The 13,283-nt window shown below is 39.2% G+C and overlaps 1 protein-coding gene across 2 annotated transcripts in view; it reads left to right on the top strand.

Annotated features, from left to right (window-relative positions):
- Nucleotides 1-12,325, top strand: part of eps15 (epidermal growth factor receptor pathway substrate 15) — a 49,053-nt gene extending 36,728 nt beyond the window's left edge. For both annotated transcript variants that reach the window (XM_051947363.1, XM_051947362.1), the window contains exons 22-25: nt 262-332; nt 2,558-2,693; nt 4,992-5,197; nt 9,838-12,325. In XM_051947363.1, coding sequence (XP_051803323.1) covers nt 262-332; nt 2,558-2,693; nt 4,992-5,197; nt 9,838-9,978 — 554 coding nt within the window. In that variant the 3' untranslated portion in view covers nt 9,979-12,325. The remainder of the gene's footprint in view (nt 1-261; nt 333-2,557; nt 2,694-4,991; nt 5,198-9,837) is intronic.
- The last annotated feature ends 958 nt before the right edge of the window (nt 12,326-13,283 follow it).

Below are 13,283 nucleotides of genomic sequence, written 5' to 3'. Positions count from 1 at the left end.
GAAATCAGTAAACAATCCATAGTTTTCGTGAATGTGCACCTCGCGCTGCGCGTCCCATATTGAGTGAATGGAAACAAAATGGCTTCAAATCCCCAGTTGTCGCCACTCTCCTTATACAGGCACTCTAGTATGACCTGTAGCATGGCGCCACCTTCTGGAGACAGAATCCATTACAGCTATTAGAAACAAAGTGCAGTGTGTTTTCTGGACAACCGACCGTGTATTTGTGTGTTGCTGATTTCATCGCCTCGTATGTTTCAGATCCGTTTGCTGCTGTGTTTGGAAATGAATCGTTTGGAGGAGGCTTTGCAGATTTCAGTGCCTTGGCAAAGGTAATTCTCAGAGCTAAGCGGCAATAATTCTATCCTCGCTTCCTATATACGGTCCTGAAATGACACTGAGTCTGAAGTGAAACACGGAGAAGAATGAGCGCCGGTTGAAACAGAAATTGTCGTGTTGTGGTGAGCTCTGTTCTGGTGTAGAAACCAGAACATTAATTGACTCAAGGCTGAACTGGTGAGTGTGTTGTGGTTTAGGGGAGGAAACAGCTGAGACACGTGAACGTTTTCTGCTGAGGGGGGGATATTTCAGACAGTGTGCAGCCTGGCTGAAATGAAATTTGAAATGAAAAGGACAAAATACTGCATTTACTGTGTGTTAAATAATTATTCAAACACAGCAATGATGCCACCTCTGATTGTATAATCTTTGTCATATTTATCTCCCTAATGTTGAGAATAACAAATAGTAGAAATATTAAACTTACACCTCAGCTTCCCCACACTGGAAAAAATGCCCCTCTCAAAACAAGGGGAAAAAAGTTATTTCAAGGAACTTTACCTTGAAATAAGTGAAAAAATCTGCCAATAAAACAAGTGAAAAATGGTTTGGTGAGATTACTTGAAATAAGATGTGATATTTAGAATATTAAGATCTTAAATTTAGCTGGGAAAAGCTATATTTTACCAGGGTTGTCAAGCTTCTCCCTCCTGTTGTCCTCATTTACGGCACCAAAAAATATTGTTTTCCTGTCTGAAAAAAAATCCAGAAATTCAGCAAAAAAATCCCCAAATTTAAAAAAATTCAAAATCTTCAAGAAGAAAAGGTTTTATTTAAAAAAACATCCCCAAATTTGGCAAGAAATAAAAATAAAAAAATATCAAAATTGTAAATATTTTCAAAAGATGAGTAAAAATCTTCCCAAAAAATCCTAAATGTATCCAGAAAAATATTGTTTCTTTGTCTGAAAAAAAATCCATAAACTTAGCAAAAAATTCCCCAAATTTATGAAAATTTGCAAAACCTTCAGGAAGAAATTACAATAATTCCTTAAGTTTCCCTTAAAAGCTTTATTTAAAAAAATCCCCCAAATTTGGCAAGAAAGATCTTGTAAATATTTATTAAAAAATTTGTAAAAATCTTCCCAAAAAAATCCTAAATATATCTACAGTGATTACACATATATCAGTAAAACTTCTAATATTTTCTTTAAGAACAGTCAGAAAAAAATCAACCAAAATCCAGCGAAAATCACTGGATTTTGATTGATTTTTTTCTGAATATTCTTAAAGTAATATTTTAAAAAAATATTTCTTTTTTTTCCCAAAAACTTTTTTTACTAAATGCTCAAAACTTTCCCCAAAATGTTGAAAATGTGGATATCAGAAATTTCACTGTGAAAATATCTATATTTTTTTCCACATTTTCAGGATAACACGAGAGTTAAAACAAGATCATTTCAAGATTGTTTCACTTAAGATATTTCAGATGCATTGTCTTAAAACAAGTCCCTCCATCTTTGCTGAAATGTCTCTTGTTAAGTGAATTCATGTTAAATCAATTGGGATGAGACATTTTGACTAAAAATAAGACAAATTTTTGCAGTGCATATGGACGATATGATTAGATTCTTTTGTACTTTGCTGCATAAATTTGCATGCTAATGAAGTAAAACCAGCTTTTTATGAGCATAATGTGACCATATGTGGTTTATTTCATGAAAAATCAGTCACCACCTCCAGCCTGACCCCTTCAGAATCAGCCAGTTATTCATCAACAATGACTTCAGTGTATTTAATGAAGCCGTGGAGAATTTTACCTTCATACTGTTTATATTTTTAGAGTTAAATATCCTGAAAGTACACAGGAGTGCCTCATAATTTCATTTGCCTTTTTACATCATTTCTGAGCCTCATAACTTCAGCAGAGCAGATCAGAGAATCAATCATTGGTATTATCTGTTTTCTGATAATTCACTGCAGGAGTGCATTCTGGGTAAACGTTAAAGGCTCATGTATCAGAATGTGTGATAGGTGGTTGATCAGAACAAATTCTCGACAATAAAAAGATCATTTTATTGTACATTTGACACCAGGATCGTCGCTTTAACCGTAATAGCTTCTGTGTTAAATTGATTTTCTTACGTTAGGTGCATGAGGAAACACGTGGGACCAGGTGGGAGCTGATATTAAACGATCCACGTGTGCGTCTGTCGTCCTGTTTCTGTTTTTTTTTTTTTTCCCCGTTGATTTAATTTGCTGTGAACCTTCTGTTCCAGTCAAACGGTGCCGACCAGTTTGGCGTCAACAACAAGAATCTGTTCCAGGAGGACAGTCAGAGTTCCAGCTCTGACGTCCCTCCGGCCCTGCCGCCGAAAACGGGTACGCCGACCAGACCCCCCCCTCCACCTCCAGGTCAGTACCCGTTCATCCGACGACGGCTAACGCGCAGTAGTTGAAGTTTGAAAAATTAACCGAAATGCATCGTGCTGCTGCTCGTTTCTGCTCGTTTCCTCGACGAGTCTGCAAGAGAAGTCTGTCAGAGAGAGCGTCCTTTACACAGATTTAAGGATTCTCAGATGCACAAGTTTTATTTCGTTAGCTTCACTGACAAGACACACGTTTGGCTGACATGTAGGTGAACTACTTGTACACAGCAAGAAACAAGAAAGAAGCAGTAAAAAAGAAAAGAATTGGTCGCAAGGCAAAATGTGATATCAGTTACACAGAAATATTTTAGCAAAACAAAGGATTATGTTGACCAAATACACAGAAAAAACGTCATATCTCACTCTGGTGCAACATCAGTGCAAGGAATCTGTACCGTATTAGCTGCACTCATGTACACCCCCCTGTCAAAAGTTTTGAGACACTTTCTCATTCAAATAAATTAGAACCCGTCTCAAAACTTTTGACAGGGGGTGTGTATTTCCTGTTTATTTTAATTTTTCGACTGATGTCTTGACATTTTTGCCTGATTAATAAAGGGTTATTATGTCTAATGTTAATCTGAAAAGTATTTTTGAGCAGCATTTTGCAACCTATTCCATCACATGAGGCAACACAACTAATTTGTCTGTTTAAATCAGCGCCACAAAGCCAAATCTGACCGCCATCCAAAGCAAAAAGCAGTTTTTAATTATTTTTGCCAGCCGTTCCCACATTAAGAGACTCCAAATCCTTTTGTCAGCTTTTTCAAAGATGCTTTTTTCACTTTTGATGCAGATGCCCTCCCCTATGAAGCCACCTCAGTCATTCTAGAGTGATTTAATTCTTTCCAAGTCGAAGTTTTTAAGTGTGTTTTTCATACTTTATTCAGCCCCCCTGGGGAAATTCAAGCTGTCCAGCAGCTCAAACATGTTAAGTTTAAAAAAAGAAAAGATGACGCTGGCACAATTTAAAAAAAAAAAAAAAAAAAAAATGAAAAGTTTAAATACAGGAAAACTAAATATCACCAATTATTTTTCTTAATATCATGTAGTTTTACTGTTGGATTTTCTGTGTAGCTGTCACACATGCAGGGATGTAAATAAGTGGACATGTCTGGTTCTTTCCACGTTACTAATTGCACAGTTCTTTTTGATTTATATTTTTCTGCCTGTTTGTCACACCTTGTACTAGTTCAGGTTCCACATTCAGCCCAGTTTGACCTCAAGTGAACCAGACCAGTAAAATCACAGCGTAATAACCTAAAAATAAATAACCACAACTCCTCATGTTTCTCTTTGTTTTAGTTCAGAAATGTTCAGATTTAATGAATTATCTTTTTTTCAAAACCCTATGAACAACCTGAAATTTGTAAAGAAAAGTCATTTCAGTTTCAACAATATTATGCCTCAGTTTGTCATTTGCACATTACAACTTACAGATCAGTGGATCTGCAAAGGAACACAACGTTTAGTTTCACATATCTGGAACTGAGTGATTTAGTATTTTACTTTGTGATCAAAAGTCAGACAAAAAAAAAACAGAAAACAACAAAAGCAAGACTAAATATTTCAAATCGAGACACAAAATGACAAAAAACAGACAAACTGGACGAAACAAAACAAAAAAGACACAAAACTCAACAAAAATTTCGAGATGACAGAAAAAATGGACAAATGACCGAAACAAGACGAAAATCACATAAATTACACCACACAAACAAAAAACAGAGGCAAAAAATACACAAAAAAAAACACAAAATGGCAAGAACGATGCTGGTCACAGTGAACAAAGCAAAACACAAAATGACAAAATAAGATAAAAACAAAGTTTAAAAGTTTCCCTTAGAAGTTTTATTTTGAAAAATCCCCCAAATTTGGCAAGAAAATTCTTGGAAATATTTTCAAAAAATGAGTAAAAATCCTAAAAAAATCCTAAAAGTATCTAAAGTGATTCCATATATATCAGTAGAACTTCTAATATTTTCTTTAATTTGCTTTAGCATTTGGTTGATTATTTTTTTAACTTTTCTTTTTTTACACCAAAAAATGTTCAAAAAATTCCCAAAAATGTTGAAAATGTGGACTTCAGAAGTTTCACTATGAAAACAGATAATTTTTTCCACATTGTCAAACTTTAAAGCGGCTCAGTTTTGACCCGCAGGACGACACGAGGGCTCATTATTGCTGCTGCTTTTTCTTGAATTTCCCTCATCAGGATCAGTGGAACTCCTCCCTACTCATTAACTGTTAATTCTCTGAAATGAAACCCTGTCTGTGTTATCAGGTAAGAGATCGTCCATCTCTCGGACAGAGTCCTCCGACTCCTTCCAGCGACGAGGTCACTTCCTGGGCCAGACCTCAGGCGACTGCTCCTCCTCTTCCTCCTCCTCCTCCCTGCCTGCAAAGGACCCCGTAGCCGACCCCTTCGCCCCCTCCTCCCCTCCTCGCCACGGCGTACGGGAAGCTGACCGATTTGCCAGCTTTGACAAAGTGAGCACCTCCCTCTCGCCCTCTCCCTCGCCTCCACCTGAATGTGAATAACCGCACCCTCTCCTCTTTGTTCTTCCTGCTCGTCAATCACATCAAAAAGGTTAAAACCACCGAGCAAATCGGGCCAGCGTTTCCAATCCCTCCATCCACTGCCAGAAAACAACCACTAATCCGCTGCTGTTAGTTTCACGTGGTAGCACAGGTTCTTAATGAACGTTTGTATTTGTTTGCTCTGTTGTGCTGCTTGTGTACATTGTAGCTCCTTCTTATTATCCATGCAGTGTTTATTTGCCTTGTAAAGACTATTAAAGGGGATTGCACAGAATTTAAGCCTCACAAGTGAACCTGCACTGTCTTCATTGTGACTAAATGTACAGAAACGCCCTGAAAGACATTCTATTAATGCATTAAGTCTAAAACATTTTTGGGGTCCAAATGAATGAATTAGAGCTGTGTATCTATAAGTCCCTAATGTTTGGCAGTGAATGGAGAGATGAGAGGCTGCTTGTATTTGGCATTTGTTCGCCATCCCAGCTCAGCACAGACGCACGTTTAAGAAGAGTCTGATTCAAAAATGACATTTAAGCTGGTATATAAAGCACTGAAACTCTTTTCTCTGAGAGATTTTGTGCTACTTTTAACACTGAAGTCGACCCTCGGGTGAATTTTCAGCCTCATCAGTGGCTGCGGTGTGTTTCAGAAGCAGCACCAACCTGCAAGAAAGCACCGTTTCATCCATTTTTCAACCTATAAGCGCGACGATTCACGAGGTTCATGCATAGTAACTTAAAAAACAAGCTCCAAGAGAAGCTTTTCTAAGCTGAGCTGCACCACAGAGGCCTTTTTCTATCGATTGCAAACAGTCACATGTCTGATTTTTAAAAAATTCCAGAAGCTGCAGTAAAAATATCGGGATCAAACGAGCTGTGAGTTTGGGATGGACGACCGAATGTGAACACAGCGTTGGTTCTCTCCTGTCACACGACTTCACTCGCATGTTGAACGCCGACCTGCACGCACTAACCGTGTGTTTTGATTGGCCGCCTGTGGTCCACTTACACCACCGCACCGTCACCGTCCCTCCTATCAGCGGCTGCGTTCCAACATCCGTACTTCAGAGAGGCTTATTATGCAGCATTTTCCACTAAATTTACGTCACACATGAGCGTAAACAAAGTGTGACGGTTCAACTTTAAGGCGAGATATTCTGACAAAGTAGGGCAGGATGTTCTTCAGACGAGCAGCTGTTGAATCTACTGAAAGTAAAAAGACAAATTAAGTGATTTGGAACGCAGCCAGACTCATCCCCCCCCCCCCCCCCCCCCCCCCCCCTTTCTGCCGGCTATTTATTTATTCATTCATCCATGCATCCCTTCTGTTCATCCGTTCATGTCAGTGTGAGCCCTTTGCCCGGTCAGCAGCGTGTTGTGGAGAAGCAGATCGCCTGTATTCTCTCTCTGTTTCTGTTAAAGAACTTTAATAAAGTGTTGAATCAAGGCCTCTGGCTTCTATGTGCATCCATGACACCTGCAGAATCCCCCGAGCTTGAAAGGTTTTTATTTGAAAGCTGTGATGACGCTTCACTTCACCGCCGACCATTTTCCAGTTTCTACCTTTTTTTTTTTATTTGTAACTTCTGCATTGTCGTAGTAGATTTGTGCTTTTTTGTCCTCTAAATTACCTTACAAGGGTAACTGTGGCTGTAATAGATGCCTTTTAAATCTCGATGGACTCATCTCAGGCAAGTTTAATGTCTGAACAAGTTGATGTTTGTGTATTTTCTCTAAAGTTTCATGACTCTACGGTGCGATTTGTTTGTATGTGTTTATGGCACTGATGAGACTTGAGCTAAAACGGCTTCAGTAACTGAAAATAAAGAAGGTTAAATGATAATAATAACCAGATAAAGATGTGAAGGTTCTTAATTCTCAGTTCTGGGATTGAAAGCATCATTCTAAGGACTTTACTGATGTCTGGTTTGGTCCATGTCTGAGGGAGTCGGTGCTTCATGGCCTACAAATGCATGCTGAATCCGTCATCTGTTTCTTAAATCGCTTTCGAAACGGCTGCTTTGACGCCGTCGGTTCCTGTTGCTCACTTTCCTTTGCATGGCTCGATCCTCACTGAATGTTTCTTTTGTCTGTCGTTTATTCAGAATAATGAACCCGCTGACAGATGTCCGCTCTGTGATCATTAACCAACTGATGGACTCTTATGTTTTTCAGTTCCCTTCCTGCTCCTTTTGGGTCATTCCATATCATTTCAACCAGTGGTCCCCACCTGACCCTCTCAGATTTTGCTAAGTTTTTACATACATTTAGTACATTATATATGATGGGAAAATCCAAAATTTGAATGCTTTATTGTCATTAGTTCAAAGTTATGCTGTTCATATTTCATGCATTACATACCATAGCACTTTCATTTTATACAGATCCAATCCTTAGATAGCCACATTATACCACATAAAATCTCTAATGGATATGATGATTAGTTTTTGTGTCATGGGTGGACAAATGTAGCAGTTTAGAAGTTCGTAATGGATAAAATTGCAACTTTGTCATTCTCTGTAACATGCAGTTATAAATATAAAGTAAATATTTTCACATTTCTGAGGACTATAGTAGCCTAATCACGCTAGACAACCTACGGCCACAAAATTTAATTCTCTGCCAGGGTGGGTCTAGTTACCCTCCATAAGGCTCGAGGTTGGATTCTCCTAAAACTGGCCGGACCCAATCACCATGAAGTGTAGAGTCAGAAGGCGGGCGTAACTAAGTGATGACAGAGGCGCGACGATTCTGACAGAAACAACCGGCGCACAATAAACGGTTATCTTTCGACTCGGCTTTGGCCACAGCCCTTAAAGATTTGAAGCTAAATTCAACTTGAAAGATAAACAAAGGACGGCACTGAAGTGTTTCATTGAGAAGAAAAGACGTATTTGGACTTATGCTGACGGGACATGGCAAATCCTTAATATACCAGTTGGCTCCGCTGGTTGGGAAGCTAATGGGACTTAGCACAATCCACCGGCGCTCTAGGAACTCCGTCAGCCAATTCGTTGCGTTGATTGGTTGTATACCTACCCAGTTGCTTGCAGAGTGATTTGAAAGACAACCTTTTAGCCCGCCTCCCTCCCTGTCGAGCGGCCCTAGACCCTTGTCTTCAGAACATGGGTCTAGCGCGGCTAGGCTAATAGAAGTCTGAAAATGGTCGAAGATTTCAAGTCTTAATGTTGGCTGCAATAATAGGGTTCCCCCTACCTACTTCAAATGGCCATAACTTTGAAACTAATGACAATAAAGCATTCAAATTTTGGATTTTCCCATCATATATAATGTACTAAATGTATGTAAAAACTTAGCAAATCTGAGAGGGTCAGGTGGGAAGTTTTCTTAAAATTGGTTGATTTCATACAGAATGACCCTTTCGTCGTCCTTCACCTGCACTCCGGGGTTATTTTGGTCGTTTGTCATCGGTTCAAATCCAAACTGCATGTTTTTCTTCCTGATCTGTTTTCTTCCATAATATTTGAACCACATAAAACCAAAAGTTAAAGATTTTACGTCTCATTGTGGACTTTCCAGTTGATTTATCTTTTTTAGTTTTTAAACTTTTCTCTCCGAGCTGGACTGTTTTTCACACAGTGATACACCTTTCTTAAGATGGACATTTTGACTTGACAAATGTGTGAATAACGCCACCGTATTATTTTTAATTTAATGGTTTATAGCTAATTTAAAAAAAAATATTCTACTTCAGATTTTCCCTCATTTTGGTAAAATACAGATATTGCCTAGGAAAATCACAGAAAGACGCCAAATCTACAAAACCTGACTGTAAAATTACCTCATTTTTTGAATTGTATTTAAATCAGATATTTGTTGTTGTTTGAAAAAAAAGGTAGATATTAAAGCTTGAAAATAATTCTTCATTCAAATAGTAAAATTGCAGACAAGAAAGAATTAATTGACATATTGACTATTAAAAAAATGTAAAAAAATTTTAATACATCAGGCCAAAGCAAAAAAAAATTTACCAAATGTTTTTTTGTTATTCTACAATATTTAACATTAAAGTCAAAGATTTAATGAATTTTTACAGAATTTTAATGAGCAAAAAGGTTATTAAATTGCAGATATTTGCCATTAGTTAAATGAAAAATAATGATACTTAGAATTTTAAAGGTGGGAAATATTTTTTTTAATTATTTCATAGAGCTCCCTGTATTGTTAAAGTACACGTGAAAAGCAAAATCTGCATTTTTCCAAATTACAAATTTTTTCACAATTTTTATATGTAAAAATACACTTGTTTATTTGGATTTTGAACATTACAGTAATTTTAAAAATATATATTTTGTCACCCTTGCTGCTACAGTTTAATAGTTTTCCTACAGATTTTAGTTATTATTTTTGTTTATTTTTTTTGTTATTTATTTTTTGCAGTAGCTCCATTCCATCCAGTTGTTTCCTTGAACTCCTGTTCCTGGTCTCGCTTCCTGGTTTACTGTCACAGATAAATGAAACCAGAACCGGTCAGAATGTCCACTTTGAGAAACGCCAGTTTGTCAGTGAGTTTTGAAACCACATCCATTGTGTGCGTGTTTGTGTATTTCTTCTGTTTCCATGGCGCAGTATCCGACCGAGGAAGACATGATCGAGTGGGCAAAGCGCGAGAGCGAGCGAGAAGAAAAGGAGCGGCTGGCAAGGCTCACCCAGCAGGAACAAGAAGACCTGGAGCTGGCCATCGCCCTCAGCAAGTCTGAACTGTCCTGAGGAGCCTCCACGTCCATCCCTCCCCTCCTCTGGCCCGGCCCGGCTCGGCACGGCACAGCACGGCCCGGCTCCGGCCCAGAACTCACCAAAGCAACAGTGGGGATTGTACAGGACTGATTGACCCCATGAAGAGACTTCTCTGAACCTTCTTCCCGGCATTGCAGCATCACGTTGTTCCATCCCGTTGGTGTTGGTCTCCTGTCGTGGCTTCCGACCGAGCTGGAGAGTTGGTTGCTAAAGGACGGATCGTTGAGACGAATCGCAGCGAATGTGGATTCAGAGATTTTCAAGTGTTGTTCAGAGCCAGGCTACAAACGCCGCATTAACCCTCGAGAATGTAATTTATTTAAACATGCACTCAATCTAGATCGAAAACGGCCTTCGTCAAAAGTCCGGTTTTTATCCGCTAACCAAACTCGCTACACTTTATTAAAATCTCTCTTCCTTCTCAAGCCTCGACATTTGGGAGGATTTAGTATGTGCTAATTTTGTAGAAATCCCCAGAAAACTTTCTTCCTGCTCTAAAACAACCACAGAAAGCTGGGAAAATGTCAGATTTTGTAGCTTCTGTAACAGAATTTAGCACCTATATAGCTTTAACATAGCCCCTTTGAAATGGAGTGACCGTGCATTGCAGAGGGCAGATGAGATTTATTAGTTTTTTCATTTTGTTTTTCAGAACAGGGCGACATGATTCAGCACTTCTACGTGTTTAACTGAAAGTTATCGGTCCTGTGAGATGTGAAACGCTTGTGTAGATTTATACTAAAACGGAACAACTACCACATTCACCTCTCTTAGCTTAGCATCTGTTCTAGTTTATTTTTTTGAGGACATAGGGAATGAAACTACACATTGAGTTGCATTAAAAGATCTTGGGTGCACTACAGTGGGTTGGAACAGAAGTAAATAATTTTTCAGATTCAAACATTGTCTTAAGCTCAACATTTGATATCTGAGAGTAGTTGCTAGCTTTAAATTGGTGTAAAACTTTCACTTTAATACCTGAAACATTTTATAAATGTGATCGGACAAGAAAAAAATATTTTTTGTGAAAATGTAGCCACAAAACTGGAGATTTTGGACTTAAACAGGCAATAATGCATTGAAATATTTGAATGAAATATGATTTTTTTGTGAGTGAAACCCACTTAAACTGAGTCTCTCTCTGAGGAAAACCTCCTTAAAGTAGTGTTTTTGCTCAGAAGCCCATCAGCAGCATTAAGTTTGGATGGATAACCACATTTTTATGACACAAACAGCACTAAAAGTGAAACGAGCAGCTTTATTAACTCCCATTTAACTGTGCAATCGTCATTTCACCACATTTGGTCACATTTTTAGTTGGTGCATGGTGGTAGCAGCATCATGATTCGAAGCATGGTGAGTGGCGCCATTATGATTCGAAGCATGGTGGTGGCGGCATCATGATTGGAAGCGTGGTGGCAGCATCATGATTGGAAGCATGGTGGTGGCGGCATCATGATTGGAAGCATGGTGGTGGCGGCATCATGATTGGAAGCATGGTGGTGGCGGCATCATGATTGGAAGCATGGTGGTGGCGGCATCATGATTAGAAGCATGGTGGTGGCGGCATCATGATTTGAAGCATGGTGGTGGCGGCATCATGATTAGAAGCATGGTGGTGGCGGCATCATGATTTGAAGCATGGTGGTGGCAGCATCATTATTAGAAGCATTGGGCCTCTTGTGTATGAACTTTCACATACCGGGATGTTTTCCAGGAGACACAAATTCACCAAAAGTCATGAAGCTTTTCTGTGGATTAAACTTGCAAAACGCTCACTCAGCTGGCCAGTGGTTCTTCTCATTGTGAAGTTACTCAACGCTGAACTGTGACAGAAGGTTTCCAATGAGAGTCGAGTGCAGGAGGCCTTTCGTTTTCATTTTCTCTGCTCATTTCTGACCAAATAATGCACAACACTTTGGACAGCCCTCTCTGTTCCGTCTCGAGCCTCGTTCAGAACAAATAGTTTTCCTCGTTTTGTATTTAACCAGTTCACCGTCTGTGGTTTAATGCTGTCTTTCATTGTGACGTTTGTTGTAAATACAGGAGAACAGGAGTCGCATGTCTGTTCTCTCGTTACACTCTAGTTTCGTTCTCTCTCATTCAAAGGTTCACATTGCTGTCATTTGTACAGACTCTGCAGATTTTACAGATCCAGAACCACTTATGTTTCTAGCTTACCCCATAAAGGCTTTTTAAAACTCAAGCTAATGGTATTTTGTTTTGTATTTTCTAACTTGTAAGAAGAATCATTATCGGGAGGTTTGGACAGAATATGTAATGCATTTAATTGAAACAGAATAAATATTAAAAATGTGTAGTTTTTCAGTTTGTGCATCTTTATTTCCACCTGTTGTTGGTGTCCTCAGCTGCCAGCGGAAGAAGATGAATTTACAACCTTTAAAGCAGTCAGTGTGAGTATTTTGCACAACAAACAAAATATGTTTTCAAAGTATACTTAAAAAGGATTCAGTTAACTGGGTCTAGAAAGTACAGTTCAGTACATAAGGACAGTTCTTTGACTTTGGAATTTTCCAAAACTTGGGCTTGTGTTTATTTAAATGATCAGTTAATTTACACTTATGCTAATGCTAACAACACTGAGAGGTTGACTGTTGGCTGTTCTTTACCAGTCAAAGCTGTATGGGAGCGACAAAGAAAAAGCCTGTTGGAAAAAAAGTTCATCTTCAAACTGGACTAGAGTTCACCAGAGGACATGTGGAGACGCTGAAGGCTGGATGAAGATTCTTTGGTCTGAGGAGACCAAAATTCAGATCGGTCGCTGTGTTTGACAGACATCAACCACGGCACATCGTCACAAGCACACCGCAACCTCTGTGAAGCATGGTGGTGGCAGCATCATGATAAAAAGCATGGTGGTGGCAGCATCATAACACAAAGCATGGTGGTGGCAGCATCATAATTCAAACCACGGTGGAGGCAGCATCATAATAAAAAGCACGGTGGTGGCAGCATCATAACACAAAGCATGGTGGTGGCAGCATCATAACACAAAGCATGGTGGTGGCAGCATCATAACACAAAGCATGGTGGTGGCAGCATCATAATTCAAACCACGGTGGAGGCAGCATCATAATAAAAAGCACGGTGGTGGCAGCATCATAACACAAAGCACGGTGGTGGCAGCATCATAACACAAAGCACGGTGGTGGCAGCATCATAACACAAAGCATGGTGGTGGCAGCATCATAACACAAAGCATGGTGGTGGCAGCATCATAACACAAAGCATGGTGGTGGCAGCATCATAACACAAAG

This window comes from Acanthochromis polyacanthus, chromosome 4, assembly GCF_021347895.1.
Source record: "Acanthochromis polyacanthus isolate Apoly-LR-REF ecotype Palm Island chromosome 4, KAUST_Apoly_ChrSc, whole genome shotgun sequence".
In the NCBI taxonomy this organism is placed as follows: Eukaryota; Metazoa; Chordata; class Actinopteri; family Pomacentridae; genus Acanthochromis; species Acanthochromis polyacanthus.
Note: the sequence above shows the minus strand (reverse complement) of the source record. Positions and strands in the feature narration are given on the sequence as shown.